General features: G+C 45.9%; 1 protein-coding gene across 12 annotated transcripts in view; it reads left to right on the top strand.

The window, feature by feature from the left end:
• ARID1B (AT-rich interaction domain 1B) overlaps nt 1-17109 on the top strand; it is a 425168-nt gene extending 408059 nt beyond the window's left edge. For all 12 annotated transcript variants that reach the window (XM_081829188.1, XM_081829193.1, XM_081829189.1 and 9 more), the window contains 5 exons: nt 4474-4624; nt 7116-7212; nt 8899-9682; nt 11690-11820; nt 13951-17109. In XM_081829188.1, the coding sequence (XP_081685314.1) occupies nt 4474-4624; nt 7116-7212; nt 8899-9682; nt 11690-11820; nt 13951-15678 (2891 nt within the window). In that variant the 3' untranslated portion in view covers nt 15679-17109. The remainder of the gene's footprint in view (nt 1-4473; nt 4625-7115; nt 7213-8898; nt 9683-11689; nt 11821-13950) is intronic.
• The last annotated feature ends 1057 nt before the right edge of the window (nt 17110-18166 follow it).

The following is an 18166-nucleotide window of genomic DNA, read 5'->3' on the forward strand; positions in this document are numbered from 1 at the left end:
TGTATCATTTAATTAACAAATGAGATTATGTTTAATATCTATTTCTTATGTAACATTTCAGATACCTGTTATACCACGTAAGAGAATCTATAATTTTTCCTTTCAAAACATTTCAGAGTTGCTTATTCCAAGTAAATATTCTGCAGAACATGCAATAAATCCCTAAGCTCAGAAATTCACAAGCCTTGTACGTGTTGGAGGTAGCTATTTTTCTTCGTGGTATGAGATAGTAGAAAGAACATTCTGTTACTGCTGATGGTGGTTGTATCACATTTTTAGACTCTGAAAATTTGACAATAACAAGGGAAAAATAACTAGTAGTGTTTGGAATCCGGCTTCAAAAGTTAGGTGAACCATTCCAGTATCCTGCCTATATGCTATATTGGACATAGGGGGTTACATTGCTTTTGTTTCTGTATGCCTACGGTTTTTCTTACTCTGAAAATAAATGGGGGGGTGATTGTGGATCACCTTGTTAGACACTCACTATCTATATAATGTGTTTGCATCCACCGTGTAAATGATACAGTGGCTCAGAGGGAAGGCCCTTCTCACGTTTCCCCGGGATATTGCAGCTCACCTGCTACCTCACAGTACTGGTGTATTTAGCACCAAATTAAAGCAGATAAGCAGAAAACCCACAGAAAACAGGTTTTTGTATAGCCCTGTCCCTGTTATAATAAAGGTTTACCTTCCTCGGTTCACATTATTCTGTGCGTGAACTTGGGGTGCTTTGACTCGTCATGTAACGACCAGCATCGGGGGCAGCCGTGCTTTGTTGCTGCTCCTGGACTCTCGTGTGGTGATGGGGGCCGTGCCAGAGCCTGTCTGAGCCTCCGTAGCCGGAGCAGCCTCGGCCCCAGCTGCCTGCCTGCCCCACCAGCTCCCTGAACGCGTTACTGACTGACCGGCCCATTACTTGCTTACAAGTGAACAAGTGAATATTTACATTCTGTATACAGTATATTTTAAATATCCATTAGTATCTGTACACATAATCCTATTTTTTTTATTTTGAGAGGGAGAGGAAAGGGGGGAGGAGTTGGGGGAGGGGGAGAGAGAGGATCCCAAGCAGGCTTCCACGCCCAGCGCAGAGCCCGACTCGGGGCTCAATCCCATGACCCTGAGATTGTGACCTGAGCCGAAACCAAGAGTCAGACGCTTAACCAACTGAGCCACCCAGGGTCCCCCACCTACTTTTTCTTCATCTGAGAGAGAGACAGAGAGAGCACAGCACGGGGGAGGGCCAGAGGAAGAAGCAGACTCCCCACTGAGCGGGGAGCCCAACGCGGGACTCAGTCATGACCCGAGCCGAAGGCAGACGCTTAACCGACTGAGCCACCCAGGCGCCCCTGCCTTTTCTTTTTAATGCTCTAGTACTGAAGGAGTTGTTTCATAATATTTTGCTGTTATAAAAAATGATGCAGGGCGCCTGGGTGGCTCAGTCGTTAAGCGTCTGCCTTCGGCTCAGGTCATGGTCCCAGGGTCCTGGGATCGAGCCCCACATCGGGCTCCCTGCTTGGCGGGGAGCCTGCTTCTCCCTCTCCCACTCCCCCTGCTTGTGTTCCCTCTCTCGCTGTCTCTCTCTCTGTCAAATAAATAAATAAAATCTTCAAAAAAAAAAATGATGCCGTGATTATTGACTGATGTAGCTGTTTTTTTCACACCTGTAATTGTGTTTCTGTGAAATAGATTCCTAAAGGAATAACTAAATCAAGGGATCTGAACTTTTATTTTAGTTTACTGAGTGTCTTTTACTACATAACGAACTGCCACCCGAAGTGGCTTTCAACACCAGCGTTTGGTTGCATCTCACAGTTCCCTGATGGGCGGGGTGGTTCTTCGTTGCATGTGTTGTGTCAGCTTGGGACATGAGGCGCCTGCTGTCGTCAGGGAGCCTGACTGGGAACTCTGCTGGAGCTGGGATGTCCCTTGAAGGGTTGGTGTCATCTGGAGGCTCTGTTGGGAACTCATCAGGAGCTGTCGCTTGGGGGCCTCCCCCAGGGGCCGTCCCACGGAACTTCCAGGGTGCCTCATGACATGGTGGGTGGGTTACCAGAAGGAGCACTTCAGGAGGACGCCCCAGTTGCCAGCACATAGGACCCTCTGCGGCATCGCATTTGCCGGTGCCCCATGGGTCAATGCTGGTCACATGACCACGCCAAAACGCACTGTGGGCGGGGACCTCATAGGCTGTCAGTACTCTTGGGGGTCATCAGAATATAGCACTCCCGTAACAGGTATCAACAAAAGTTAGGCCAATGTAGTACTCTTCACATGAGCATGTCAGAGTGTGTGGACCCTCACTCCCCCACCAGGAATGACCATTATCGGTCCTTTTAATATTTGCCCATCGGATTAGGGGAGGGGAAAGTCTCATAACTGTTTTAACTTGGATTTCTTTAATTATTAGTGAAGTCACACATCTTTTCATATATTGATTAGCCACTTATTTTTCTTTTTCTCTGTCCATTTATTTGCCCATTTTTTTAATCTGATGATCTTTTTTTCTTACTGGCTTTTTAAGAATTTTTTTGTGTATCAAGGAATTAAGCTATTTAACTTTAATTATCCCCCTTAATGTCTGTCTACCTCTGTTTTTACATTTATAAAATGGAAAGTAACATCAGAACTTAATCTGCCGCCTGTTGACTTGAGCTTAAATAAAATAAAGTATGGGAAAGCTCAGTGCATCCCACCGGAGCTAGACTTCATTATCTGCACTTTTCTTCCAGCCCAGCAAATTCTATCAGCTCACCCAAGTCTAACCAGCTTTTGCTTCGTGTAACATAAAAGTAACCTTCCTAGGATGAAGAAAGGTAGTAGTACTGTATATCAATTAAGATTTGCATTAAAATGTTTAATTTGCCTACAGGCTAGTTTCTGGGCTTGACCCAATTTCCTTCAGGCTCTGAGCTGATGCTAATTTGCATATTTGACCTAATTGCCACTCTACGCCCTGATAGAAATACTTGTATTTCATCCATTCTTGAGTTATTCTTAATTCCCTAGTGGGTTTCTTTATCCAGATTTTGCGGTGAGTCAGTAGATGGGTATTCATGTTAAGTTTTCTTACTTTTTTCCACTAGAACGGAAGGCAACTAGCTTTATTCAGACAGTTGACCCTTGAACAACGTTTAAACCGCACAGGGCCACTTATACACAGATTTTTTTTTTTCAATAAATAGATGTACAGTACTATAAGTGTATTTTCTCTTATGATTTTCTTAACATTTTCTTTAGCTTTACTGTAAGAATACTGTATATGATACATGTAATGTACAAAATTTGTAGGGTTTTTTTTAAGATTTTATTTATTTGAGAGAGAGAGGGAGAGCACGAGCAGGGAGAGCGAGAGGGAGAAGCAGGCTCCCAAGGAGCAGGGAGCCCGATGTGGGACTCGATCCCAGGACCCTGGGACCACGACCTGAGCCGAAGGCAGATGCTTAACTGACAAGCCACCCAGGTGCCCCTTTATTGTGTTATTTGTGTACATTATCAGTAAGGCTTCTGGGCAGCAGTCGCCTATGAGTAGTTAGGTTTTGGGGGAGTCCAACGTTACACGTGGATTTTCACCTTTGAGGGGGTCAGCACCTCTAAGCCCTGTGTGAAGGGCCACCTGTACGCGCATTTCATCTCTTCCTCACACCCACTGCAGGAGGCGGCATGACCAACCTTATTTCATAGATAAGGAATGAAACTCAGAAGTTTGGTAACCGCCCCAAGAAAGGGCCTGTGTTTGTTTCCTACATTACTTCATAACAAATTACCGCGACCTCAGCTGCCCAGAACAACATCCGTGTAGGATCCCGCGTTCCTGTGGGCTCTCGGCTCGGGGCCCCCCACGGCAGACATCAGGGTGTCGGCCAGGACTCTGCTTATCTGCGGCGCAGGGGCCTCTTCTGAGCTCGTTGAGGTTGTTGGCAGATTTGGGTCCTTGCAGTTGTAGGACTGAGGTCTTGTCTTGAGAACAGTCGTCTGGGGGCCTTCACAGTCCTAGGGGCTGCCCCCCTTCCTAACATCTGGCCCTCTCCACTGCGTGATGGTTGCTTCTTCAAGGCCAGCGGGAGAGTGTCTCTGACCGCTAGACACAGATTTAAGGGACTCACTTGGATAATCTCCCTTTTAGTTGACTACCAGTCAGCTGATTGGTAACTTTAGTTACATCTGTGAAATCCCTTTAGCCATATAATGTATGTAATCATGGGAGCAACACCTCACCATGTTGGTGGGTTCTACTCATCCTCAAGGGAGGGGCTCCTATGAGGCTGTACATGGGGTAAGGGATAGGGATCTTGAGGTCCATCTTGACTCCAGACCTTACACTCTTTGGCTTGTTTTGTCGTCAGCCATACTAAGAATAAGATAAATGTCTGCCGTATTAAGGATAACAGAAACGACTGGAAAGGGCCGTTTGGGCCCCTTGGCTTTTGCAGATGCCTCATTTTCTCTCTCTCCTTTAAAATGTTGCAGTGCCTGGAAGTAGTGAGCCCTTTATGACTCAAGGGCAGATGCCCACGAGCAGTATGCAGGACATGTATAACCAGAGTCCCTCTGCAGCGATGTCCAGTCTGGGCATGGGGCAGCGGCAGCAGTTTCCCTACGGAGCCAGCTACGATCGAAGGTGAGCGTTTTCTGAGATGACCATGAGGTTTACCAGAACCTCTCCCCGCACACACGTTTCTGAGCCTGGTAGCTGCTGACAACGCACACAACTGCTCTCCTGCTGGACTTAGTAAGGGTGGGGTCGGGGGCCTGCCTCCACCGACGACCACAGCAGCAGCAGGAGGAGAAGGACCCCTGAGAGCTGGAGGCCCCGAGCCACAGTGGCCCTGCCGGCACCGGGCTGCCCCCCGACACAGCCACTGACCCACTCCTCCAGCTGCCTTGCGCGGCTCCACAGACTCAGTCTTGCGGCCCCACCCAGCCCCCTTCCCGCCTGCATCTCTTCCTTAGGGAAGTGTTCGCACACCAGGGGCCACGCTGGGCTTTCCGCAGCCCCGGGTGACAGGCAGCTCTGGGAAGGTCTTCCCTCCCGGTGTTGGTTCTTCAGGTCTTTCCGTTCTTCCCTGCGAACGTCTTAAACAGAGAGAATACTTTGCTCTTTGAATAACATCTTTGAGGAAAGCCCCGGCAGTCTTGTTTCCAGATGCTTCTTCTCAGGATGGCATCTGGGCATCGAATAGCAAGTTGGGTTTTGGTGCTCATGCAGATTATTTTTACTGAGGCAGAAGGACGGTCCTTGAAATGTCTCTTAGAGGTTAACAGAAAACCGGCTCACGGTAGACTTCTTTCGGTGAAGAAGGCCCCTTACTTACCCCTGCCCCTGACTTAAATACAGGCCCTGAAAGCACCTTCCCCTGGCTGGTATGTTCTTTGCCTCCTTAATACACAAGTGCTCAGAAGCAAAGTCTTTAACGTAATATCTGTGATTTTTAAAGAAAATGGAGGCACATTAGAAGGCTCTGGTTCTAACTGTAGCCACAGCCCCAGGCTCAGGGTAGGGATGGCCTCGGCTCCGTTCCTTCAGGATCCGGTGTGGTGGTGTTCCTCAGAGACTCCCTCCGTCACTGCTGCTCCCACAGACCACGTGCTGGCCGTGGACAGGGGCGAATCGTGACAGTCATGAGGAGGTTTCCGCTGGTGTGACACAAAGGCGAAGAAAGTTTGAAAGTCACTGTTTTATTACCAGAGAAGCTTTCTTTCTGGCATTTTCCATGCACCTGCTTCTTCAGACACAGAGCCATCACAAGCTTAAAGTGTTTTGGTTCTTTCTAGACTTAAGAATCTAGATTTCTCATTCTTACCCTGGCTGTGGTGTGGTGAACGTTTATTAGTGATGGCTACATGAATCAGTTTCCCATCATGTTCAGTGTACTGGATTAGGGATTTTATTTCGATTTGTTTTTGAGGATCCAGAAGAAGCTTTCTTTTTTTCTTTTTCCTTTTTTTTTTTTTTTTTTTTTGCTGATGAGATTGGAAGAACACTTCTCCTGGAACATATATTCTTAACAGAGCCCAGGCAAATGTACTGTTCTGTTTCTCCTAGAAGACTTTCTAGAACTAGTTTAAGTCATTTTGGGCTCTACCACGTTAGGGTTTACCTTATGCTTCCTGAAAAGTGTTACTTGTTTAGCTTAGATTTTACCTGCATCAGTTATTATTTCTTTCCTCCTAACGTAAGCTTCCTTCTAGCTATTAATGCCCTTAGCACACGCTTCCTCTGTATCTGTTTTACCTGTGATGTTCTCAAAATCCATTTGTTTTCTTTCTTAGTCTCTTTCCTTGACCAGTTTAGGAATATATTCAGTGCAAGTATCCTCTTTCTTACAGGATTCAATTAGTATACTAACAAAACCAGTTTATCCCTTTAAACTTCAAATCTATTGCTCTTTTACGCATGCTGTTTTTATGGTATTTATAGCTTCTCAATGTAATGGGAGTTGAAAAATAAATATTATACATTCCCATTTTCAGATTTAATAGGAGCACATTTAAATCAGCCCTGTCACTCTTTTAAGTCCCCTCTGTTATTCTTTTCTGTGGCCTTTTAGGGTCATGGGGCTTTAAAATTTTGAGTAGTTATATTTTTACAATTAGTAGCTAACTCAGTATCATTTGGATTAATTGTGGAGTATACTTTTAAAAAATTGAACATTTTGTATTCATAATGAGAAAATAAGTAGACATTTTCCATGATTATAGGTTTATGCTCTCCTGGAAGTCCTTCTTTGATTCTTAGATTGTTTTTCTTGTCTCTGGCTCTCGTTAATACCTCCCGTCATGGGGTTGCATGACACTCGCTGCCCGGGTCCGCGTTGGTGGGTGGGGCAGAGACTCTGCCCAGAGGTACAGGGGTGCCGGCCTATCTGGCCGGGGCTCCTTGCACACCTTCCAGCCAGGAGATTGGCAGCATTCCCAAAATGGGTGTTGCCATCCCTGTGGCTAAAAGTTAAAGTGCTGTTTCTGCTTGGCGTGCCTCTCTTTGAAAGTGTGTGCAGTGAAGGAAAGACAAGACCACTAAGGGGTGCGCGATTTCCAGAAATGAACTGTTGGTTTCTCTCTTGGCCTGACGTCCTTTGACAATGAAGTGTTCTTTGAATGCCTCACTCTAGGCATGAACCTTACGGGCAGCAGTACCCAGGCCAAGGCCCTGCCTCAGGACAGCCGCCATATGGAGGACACCAGCCCGGCCTGTATCCACAGCAGCCGGTGAGTCGGCGAGCGGGCATGCATCTCTGAGCTTTCTGTTTAAAACCCCAACTTGTGTTACTTCTGCAGAGTTTTAGGAAGTATAAGAAAAATGAGTAGCATTTATTGAACAATCAGGATCCGTTTGCTTATGCTAGAAAATATTATTAGGATTTTGAAGTCAGCAAATTTTTAAAAAGCTCTGGATAGATGGTATCCTTAAACAAAGGTCACATGTTGTAGGAAGTAGAGGACGTTCAGCCTTGTCAAGAAGAATCAGCCCGAGTAAAGAATATTTTAAACACGTGTCTGTTGTGTGTATTGTCCCTATCAAATGCCATTTTCGAATAGAAATTTGTCGGTATTTTAAAGATGTGTAGATAAAAATAACTTAAAATATTAAATACCAAGATGAAATTTAATCGGCTTTTTAAAACTGAGATATTAATGACCAAGTATTTTGCCCACATAGGATGGGTGGGTGCTGGTTGACGCAACCGTAGATCCTGAATTGTGTAGGATAACCTTGCAGTAGCCCCTAGTGCTTCAGAGAATTGCACGTCATGCTGTGGCTGTTCAGACACAGGAGTTTGCTATTTTTTTCTTTTTTTTTTTTCTTAAAGGTTTTATTTATTTGAGAGAGAGAGTGCGCACACGTGCGAGCGGGGCCATGGAGGGTGGGGCAAAGGGAAAAGGAGAAGGAGGAAGCAGACTCCCCTCTGAGTGGGGAGCCCGATGCGAGGCTCAGTCCCACAATCCCAAGATCACGACCCGAGCCAGAACCAAAGAGTCAGACGCTCAACCGACTGAGCCACCCAGGCGCCCCAAGAATTTGCTATTTCTAAACAACTTTTCAGGTTTAAGACCTCTGGTAGCATAGAGGGGGTTTTAAACATTTAATTTTCCTGGAGCATGTATGTGCAGTAAATTAAACCAGCTGATCTTAGGCAATTTCCAAGTAAGGTGAAAGAACACTAATTATCACATCAGCATCTTTCTCACATCAGGAGGATCCCACCTTGGTCGAGTGCTGGTCCCCGGGGTTTCCCCAGGAGGGGAGCCTGATACACAGGAACACGGGCCCTGCTGTCAGAGGCTGGGGCCTGTGGGGCTTTCAGGGGAGACTCTGAGCTGCACTGCTGGAAGTCGGGGTGGGGGCCAGAGACCGTAGGGTGTCGGGGCAGCAGGTCCGGTCTGAGGAGCCGGATGCTATGTGGAGACATTCCTGCAAAGGTAGGCCTAAGGAATCCCTTGACTGCAGGAGCCTTGCAGGCTGGCCCTCAGGAAGCTCCGTCCGTGCCAGGGCGAGCCCTCTTCCTCCCTGCTGAGGCCGTCTTCATGTAACCCCAGGCCCCCCGTCCGGCAGTGCCCGTGTTGGGGTCTCCAGAGCTGTGCCCCTGTATTGCAGCCCTGGGAAATACCAAGGGAGGAGGTACCAGGAAAAAGAGAGAGGAAGCCTTTCTTTCCCCAGAGAAAATGCCAAGCACATGCAGAAAGCCTTCGGAAACCCTCTTCGGAGTACGTGACGCAGCTTTGTATAATCCCGAAATAGAGGGCATCAGTTGTTAGTCCTTAGTTGTTACAGGAGCTTCCCATATTCATTTTGAAATGAACCTTCTACCAGGTAATAACTGTTTTGCATAATTTAAGTGTGTGATTATACCTGTAAAAGCACATCAGTATGATTTGTCTTGATATGCGTTTCAGAATTACAAACGCCATATGGACGGCATGTACGGGCCTCCAGCCAAACGCCACGAGGGAGACATGTACAGCATACAGTATGGCAACCAGCAGCAAGACGTGTATAACCAGTATGGGGGCTCTTACTCCGGACCGGACAGGAGGCCCGTCCAGGGACAGTACCCGTATCCCTACAACAGGGAGCGGATGCAGGGCCCGGGGCAGGTACAGCCGCATGGGATCCCGCCTCAGATGATGGGCGGCCCGATGCAGTCGTCCTCCAGCGAAGGGCCTCAGCAGAGCATGTGGGCGGCTCGCAACGATATGCCTTACCCCTACCAGAACAGGCAAGGCCCGGGCGGCCCCGCCCAGGCACCTCCTTACCCCGGCATGAACCGCACGGATGATATGATGGTACCTGATCAAAGGATCAATCACGAGAGCCAGTGGCCTTCTCACGTCAGCCAACGTCAGCCTTATATGTCCTCTCCCGCCTCCATGCAGCCCATCACGCGCCCGCCTCAGTCATCCTACCAGACGCCACCATCGCTGCCAAATCACATCTCCAGAGCCCCCAGCCCTGCCTCCTTCCAGCGCTCCCTGGAGAGCCGCATGTCTCCAAGCAAGTCTCCCTTTCTGCCCTCCCTGAAGATGCAAAAGGTCCTGCCCACCGTCCCCACGGCCCAGGTCACGGGGCCGCCCCCCCAGCCGCCCCCCATCAGAAGGGAGATTACCTTTCCTCCTGGCTCCGTTGAGGCCTCACAGCCAGTTTTGAAACAAAGGCGAAAGATTACCTCAAAAGATATCGGTAAGCATTGCGGGCCTTGGCCTGAAATGAATCCCAGTTGTGATCGAGAATTTTAATTTTAGTTTAGATTTAGCTCCTGTTAATCTCCAAGGGATGAAATTCTTAGGACGGCAAACTATCAAGACATGTTTTTGTACAGGAGCGGCAGCTGAAAGCTGCTGATCTGAGTTAAGAAACAGTGCCAGAGAGGAGCGTGAGTTTACAATGGTATTTTTACACGTGAGTGTTATTTGTGTGAGAGAGTAGAGCTCCAAGTGAGAGACCAGGGGATCCTCAGTGACTGTGTTTTATACTACAGTTTGAGCTGAAAGATTGGGCCGCAACCAAGCGCTTGATTTCTGCAGTGGTGGGCCTCACGGCTGAGAGGCTAATGAAATGCTCGGGTGGCCTGAGAAAATTTGAAGGCGAGCCACTCTGTAATTTGGGGAACCCCAGACAGACAGTGAGCTTTCCTGGGAAAAAGCAGAAGCCTGCGTATAGTATGTAGATAAATATATAATATACAGAATTTGATATGATGTGTTGTGTAGGTAGCGCTGGTAGATATGGGCCAAGGAACGATTTCAGTTGGATGCCGATGTTGTTTGCTCATTCTGTTTGGGATGTTCTGAATACTGATCCCAGATCTGGAATATCTAGGAGTACACACAGTTTTTGTGCATTATTTTTGAAGTACTTTTAATGTAGCAAAGGAAATTATAGACCTTGGTTTTATAAGAAACAGTCTTTTCAAAAACCTTAAAATCACTTGACTTGAAATCATTAAGAGTGACTAGAAAATCAAAGATACTAAAGATTTTTTTCAACCACTGGAATTAAGCACATATTCGGGCAGAGCAGGGGAGAGAAGTAAGGCCTTACAGAGAGGGACGCTGGAGACGAGAAGGAGATACAGACAGACACTGAGCACCGTTTTATATGTGGAAATATATATGTAAAAATATGCACATGTGTTTGTGTGTTTATGTATGTGTGTGTGCATATGTTTGAATAAATAAACGTATTTAAATTTTTTATGAAATTTCTCTGCGCGTCTTAGATCAGCATTTCTCATCAGCCTGGGGAAATTTATGTTCCCTTATTTGAAAAAGAAAGTTCGCTTTTTCTGTTACCAAAGTATTGTATGCCTCTTAGAAAATACGGAAAGCAGATGAAATTACAATAGAGGTGGAAACCCACGCCCCCCCAGCGTGTGCGATTGCTGCTGGTGTCTGGTGCGGGCTGTTTCTCTGCTGAGTTCTGATGGCTTGGGCCCGCTCCTGCCTTGTGCTTCTGCCGGTTTCCTGAGACGGAAATCTCAGACGTTCGAGGGGCCTCTTCTCCTAGCCCCATCTTATGGCAAATCTTGCAAATGTTTATCTAATCCTTGTGTCTTCTTCAGTAACGGGAAGGGGGAAAAGAAAAGTGCAGCCCTTCTGTTTCCCAGCCCAGGCTCAGACCAAGCTGTTGAAAAATCTGAACCTTCAAAGTGCTAGTAATTGTCAACAGCATGTTCTGAGGGCAGGAGCTCAGACGGAAGAGGACAGCAAGGGAATATCAAGACTGTCTACCCCAGAATGCGCTGCTTGGGAATTACATTTTGCCTGTATTCTGCCACCCTGAGACATTTGTGAATGGAGTGGGCAAGAGAAGACAAATACCATTTTTTGGTTTGACTCAATTATTAACACTCTGCTGCATCATTACAGAGTCTGTTAGGGGCTAAAGGAAACCAATTGGAGCTGAGAAAGGGCCCTTGGGCTCAGCCACCACCACCTCAAGAAGCACTTTTGGCTCATGTTTAACCAACAAAGCCAAAGGATCTTAAATAACAAAAGTTTCTTAGGAAGCTGTGCCCTCCATTTAGAATCTGGAAATGATCACGTTGAACCATGCCTCAGGACATTTGTTTGAAATCAGTATTTAACTCAACACTCGACTTCTTTCTTCTTATTCTTTTGTTATCTTCTGCCCTTTCGTGCATAGAGTTAATATTAGCTATACCCTTGTTCTTTCTCCTGGTTTTAGTTACTCCTGAGGCCTGGCGTGTGATGATGTCCCTTAAGTCAGGTCTTCTGGCTGAAAGTACTTGGGCTCTGGACACTATTAACATTCTCCTGTATGATGACAGCACTGTTGCTACCTTCAGTCTCTCCCAGGTAAGCCGGCACCCATCCAGCCAAGCGCCCAGGTCGCAGAAGGAAGCTCGGGAGTGCACAGCGCGCGAGCGCCAGGGGCGAGCGGCACCCCCACCGGATGTGGCTGCCCTTGTTGTCGTTACGGACGTAGCGCTGTCTGAGGATTTAGTCGGGAGTAATGACTCATTTCAGGCTCTAGTATAAATATACACGTACTTCTGTTTCTCACGAGAAAACCGTCCCCTGTGTGTGTGTGTGTGTGCGCGCGCGCGCGCGTGTGGACTGGATAGTAAAAGTAGGTTGTTGTTTAGAATGAATGTCAGCAGCCGGCGGGAGGTGACCGAAATGTCGCGTGAGGCTGGAACGGTAGTCAGTGTTGGGTATGCAGGAGCTTGCGATGGGACATACCCTACTTTCCAGGGAGACCGAACCTCTTTCTTTTAATTAGAAAGAAATGTTATGGAAAATGTACAGTAGAGAGAGTGGTAGAGAGAACAGTTTAATGAACCGCCGTATCCCCATCATTCGGCTGAGATCGTTGTGAACTCATGGCCAGACTTTTTCCTGGTCTGTTTCCTTCATTGCTGCCTCTCTCCACCTTATTTTGAGGCAGTCATTGAAAAGCCTGCTACTTTTAATAAGCTTAAAGCGCTCTGCTTTGTTCAGCAGTAGACTTAAAGTAGCTTCCAGCGTAATTGCTAGAGGAGAGAAGGGGGGCAGAAGGCTAGGGAAAATGCCCAGGAGTCAACTGAGCTGCAGACTTTTACAGAAATAGTTAGAAACAAAAATGAGGAGAGGTAGTTCTCCCTACTGTGTATGAACAGTTCTCTGCTTTGGGTGAAAAAAGCCAAAACATCTAATTACCTTGCTTCTGTTGAAATCGGACCAGAATCTTCCACTTTGCCTTTCTTCTCACATTTAAGTCCTCATTATAGCCCTAAAAGGCAATTTTTCACTTGATAGGAAGTGTATTAATAAGGTTATAAACATCGCATGAAGCCCCTTGTAACAGAAAATACTAAAAAATGTGTCCTGGCTTTGCTAGAATAATCACCTTCCGTCCTTATGTGAGCAGAGTGAACAACTGTTGCTCACACATTTTCATAACCAGAATTGCTTTAGTAACTTGCCCCTTTCCCCTGCCCTGGGGAAAAAGTCAACTTTAAGTGGGGGAACAAACACCCAAATCTTCACATGAAAAAGTGTGCCTTCATCCCCTAAAAGGGAGTCCTTTGTGGTCAGTCCTTGAGTGGCCCCTTACTTCTTAGTAATTGTTCCAAACCCACTTTCAGGAAACTGATAGCAGGATACAAAAGTACGATTGATTTCCAAAACACCTGTCATTAAAGAATCCTTCTGTACTTCCTTATCCTTCTTCATTGTCCCTGCATGTTGGAGGTGTGGGCGTCGGGGGAGGGGCTCTGGGCAGTTGCTGATCATGGAGTATCTTGGCTTTCTCGATGCAAATGTTTGCTGAAAGGAAACGAGAAGTGGCTTTTGTCTTTCAGCTGGAGTTGTGATAGCTGAAATGTAAAAGTGCATTCTATACGGCATTCTAATTCATTTATCAGGGACTAAATTGATTTGTTTTTAATTTTCTGTGTTTATGAGCTACTCCATTGCTGAAATTATCTTTTCCCAAAGATATATGGGGAATGTAAATTAGGGTAACCTATGGCACCTGAGACAAAAATAACCATAAAATCCTAAGAATAATAACCGTAAAAATCCAGGCAAGCAAGTCTCAGATAAATAGTAGAAGGGAACAGACTCACTTTGGCTGAATGAGTCTATAAAATCCACGTTCCCGCTCTTCTCATATGGAGTGCATTGTACCTAAGTCAGAAGAAAAGGCAAAGAACTTGATAATATTCAAAAGAAAAAATGACAGGGAAGTTTTCATATTGATGGAGTAGGAAAGTCAGCAGCAAGTGGAAAACATGGTACATGTTGGTTTAGTTAACAATGTAAAATTCAGGAAGCCGGTTCTAATGGATATGTAGTTTCTCTCTCTGGGCTTAGCCAAAAGGGAATTAAAACCTGTGAAAATCCTCCTAAAACTGTATCGATAGCTGTCAGGATTGTTGCCCTTCTCCACCCTGTTTGAGGTTATGACATTGTACCCGTTCTTGTTCTTGTCTCCCTCTCTAGTTGTCTGGATTTCTCGAACTTTTAGTAGAGTACTTTAGAAAATGCCTAATTGACATTTTTGGGATTCTTATGGAATATGAGGTGGGAGACCCCAGCCAAAAAGCACTTGATCACAATGCAGTGAGGAGAGATGACAGCCAGTCGTTGGCTGACGACTCGGGGAAAGAGGAGGAAGATGCTGAGTGTATTGACGAGGAGGACGACGAGGAGGATGAGGACGAGGACGAGGACGATGGGAAGACGGAGATGGAGGAGAAGAGCAGCGCGGCTCTGGCCTCTCCCAACGCCACTGCAGATCCCAAGGAGAAGCCCAGGCAAGCGAGTAAGTTCGACAAGCTGCCAATAAAGATAGTCAAAAAGAACAACCTGTTCGTGGTCGACCGGTCTAACAGGCTGGGTCGTGTTCAAGAGTTCAACAGTGGACTTCTGCACTGGCAGCTTGGTGGGGGGGACACCACCGAGCACATCCAGACTCACTTCGAGAGCAAGATGGAGATCCCTCCTCGGAGGCGTCCACCTCCCCCTGTAAGCTCCACTGGTAGGAAGAAAGAGCAAGAAGGAAAAGGCGAGGCTGACGAGCAGCAAGAGAAAAGCATCATCGCGACCATTGACGACGTCCTGTCTGCGCGGCCAGGGGCGCTGCCGGAAGACGCAAACCCTGGTGCCCAAACCGAAAGCAGTAAGTTTCCCTTTGGGATCCATCAAGCCAAAAGTCACCGGAACATCAAGCTGCTGGAGGACGAGCCAAGGAGCCGAGACGAGACTCCTCTCTGCACCATTGCGCACTGGCAGGATTCTCTGGCTAAGCGCTGTATCTGTGTGTCCAACATTGTCCGAAGCTTGTCTTTTGTGCCTGGTAATGACGCTGAAATGTCCAAACATCCAGGCTTGGTGCTGATCCTGGGGAAGCTGATTCTGCTTCACCACGAGCATCCAGAGAGGAAACGAGCGCCGCAGACCTACGAGAAGGAGGAAGACGAGGACAAAGGGGTGGCCTGCAGCAAGGATGAGTGGTGGTGGGACTGCCTGGAGGTCTTAAGGGATAACACGTTGGTCACGTTGGCCAACATTTCTGGGCAGCTAGACTTGTCTGCTTACACAGAAAGCATCTGCTTGCCAATCTTGGATGGCTTGCTGCACTGGATGGTGTGCCCGTCTGCAGAGGCACAAGACCCCTTCCCCACTGTGGGACCCAACTCCGTCCTGTCGCCTCAGAGACTCGTGCTGGAGACCCTCTGCAAACTCAGCATCCAGGACAATAACGTGGACCTGATCTTGGCCACGCCTCCATTTAGCCGTCAGGAGAAATTCTATGCTACGTTAGTTAGGTACGTGGGGGATCGGAAAAACCCAGTCTGTCGAGAAATGTCCATGGCGCTCTTATCGAACCTTGCCCAAGGGGACGCACTGGCAGCGAGGGCCATAGCTGTGCAGAAAGGGAGCATTGGCAACTTGATAAGCTTCCTAGAGGACGGGGTCACCATGGCCCAGTATCAGCAGAGCCAGCATAACCTCCTGCACATGCAGCCCCCGCCTCTAGAACCCCCGAGCGTGGACATGATGTGCAGGGCGGCCAAGGCTCTGCTGGCCATGGCCAGGGTGGACGAGAACCGCTCGGAGTTCCTCCTGCACGAGGGCCGATTGCTGGATATCTCGATATCAGCCGTCCTGAACTCTCTGGTTGCGTCTGTCATCTGTGATGTACTGTTTCAGATCGGGCAGTTATGACATCCGAGAGAAGGCAGCATGTGTGAGTGAAGACTAGAGGCTCCCGTATCACTGGCTGTTTTCTGTTCTTGTTTATCCAGCGTAGAAAGAAGGAAAAGAAAATCTCTGCTCCTCTGCCCCATTCACTATTTACCAATTGGGAATTAAAGAAATAATTAATTTGAACAGTTATGAAATTAATATTTGCTGTCTGTGTGTATAAGTACATCCTTTTGGGGTTTTTTATTTTGTTTTCGTTTTTTTTAACCAAAGTTGCTGTCCTAGTGCATTCAAAGGTCACTTTTTGTTTCTCACAGATTTTCTTTTTAATGTTCTTTTCTATGTTGTATTGCTTTTTTTTTTTTTTTTTTGGGGAAGCAAATTGACTTTAATAAAAAAAAATGTGGCAAAAGATGCTAAGATGGGAAAATTTCACCACACTGAGGCAAAAAGGTGAAAAATTATCAACTTCCTAGGCATGTTATTCTTCAGATAATGGAAAAAAAAAAAACTGTATCCCATCGCCCAAAGCTCTGTGCAATAGAAACTTCTAGAGATGTAGGAATAGGGGCTCAAGGAGGTGTGTCAGTCAGTAGTCAAACTATGAAATGATACTGGTTTCTCCACAGGAAAATGGTTACATTAGGCTAGGAGCAAAAACAATTTTTTTTTTTTTTTAAGTTAAGATTGAAAATACATACCTGACAACGATCAACGGAAACTGCTTTCTCACCACTACCGTCATGTCTGCTGTCTGTCGTCTGACCTTCCACGTGACAGTTCTTCACAATTCCTTTAATCATTTTTTAAATATTTTTTTTTTACTGCCCATGGGCTGTGATGTATATAGAAGTTGTACATGAAACATACCCTCATGCTTTCTTTTTCTTTTCTCTCTCTTTTTTTTTTTTAGTACAAAGTTTTTAGTTTCTTTTTCATGATGTGGTAACTACGAAGTGATGGTAGATTTAAATAATTTTTTATTTTTATTTTATATATTTTTTCATTAGGGCCATATCTCCAAAAAAAAAAAAAAAGAAAGAAAAAAGACAAAAAACAAAAACAAACAAAAAAAAACACAAAAAAAAGAGGGTAATGTACAAGTTTCTGTATGTATAAAGTCATGCTCTATTTCGGGAGAGCGGCTGATCACAATTTGCTTCATGAATCAAGGTGTGGAAATGGTTGCATATGGATTGATTTAGACTATGGTTACCAGTACAGACAAAAAAGAAAAAAATACAACTAAAAGGAAGAAACACAACTTCAAAGATTTTTCAGTGACAAGAATCCACATTTGTATTTCAAGATAATGTAGTTTAAAAAAAAAAAAAAGAAAAAAACTTGATGTAAATTCCTCCTTTTCCTCTGGCTTAATGAATATCATTTATTCAGTATAAAATCTTTATATGTTCCACATGTTAAGAATAAATGTACATTAAATCTTGTTAAGCACTGTGATGGGTGTTCTTGAATACTGTCCTAGTTTCCTTACAGTGGTTTCATAGTAACCAAGTTCTTCCCAAGAAATAATAGGGGAAAACCCAGCCTTGTACTAACATAGTCCTCCTCACAAAGCCCTGAGGTCGGGAGGGGCCTTTAGGGATTACCTACCTTAGAGTGGGGAGCAACAGTTTGATTTTCTCAAATTATTTAGCTGATGAGCCTTTGTTTGAAGCAATCAACTCGAACGACACTGAGGTATGAGAATTTCCGGTGTATATGGGAGGTGGCTGCTTAGCCCCGGAGCTCACTGGCCTGGCGATGTAACGTTCTGCCTTTTACTAACCCCATCTTGATTTGAATCAGAGATCGATCTAATCCATGTCTCTTCTGTGTGCCTCAGAGGTATTTTGCATTTCGTTTACTCCACCGTGTATAATATTTATATTGTGCAATGTTAAAAAAATATGTTATATTGTATGTGGTGTACATAGTGCAAAGTGATTATTTCTATTTCAGGGCATATTAATATTCTCCTATTCCTTCCTACCTGGTGTGCAGTAGCTTTTTAATACTAGTCACTTCTAATTTAAACTTCTTCTTCCTGGGTCCTTGACTGTTATTGTGTAACACTCAGTTTCTTTGAAACTGCTGCAGAATTAAGCTGTTAGCGGACTCCCTTCTGACGCTACCTCTCCATTACCCTACCAGTCCCAGCACACGCAAACACCCCAAGTCCTCGCGCCAGACCTGTGGCCCCAGGGGTCGCACCCGGAGGAGTTAGACGAGAGCACGCAGCTGCGACCAGCGTGTGAAACGTAACTCGAGGGTCATGAGAAACAGATTTTTCTGCGAGCAGTATCCTCCTCTGTCAACCCCCCACATTACTTAGTCACACAGTCTTCGTACTTAACAATGCAGCCAAATATATGTTGAATTAAAACCCCACTTAAAAGTCTACTTTAAATACATCTGCTTGCTAAGAACAGATTTTAGTGCTCTGAGCTTCAAATGCGAAGATTTGTACGAGGGAACTCGAGAGGAGTCTAACCGCTCTCTTAGCAGA

This window comes from Leptonychotes weddellii, chromosome 8 (assembly GCF_054177405.1).
Source record: "Leptonychotes weddellii isolate Sample4059 chromosome 8, ASM5417740v2, whole genome shotgun sequence".
NCBI classification, from domain to species: domain Eukaryota; kingdom Metazoa; phylum Chordata; class Mammalia; order Carnivora; family Phocidae; genus Leptonychotes; species Leptonychotes weddellii.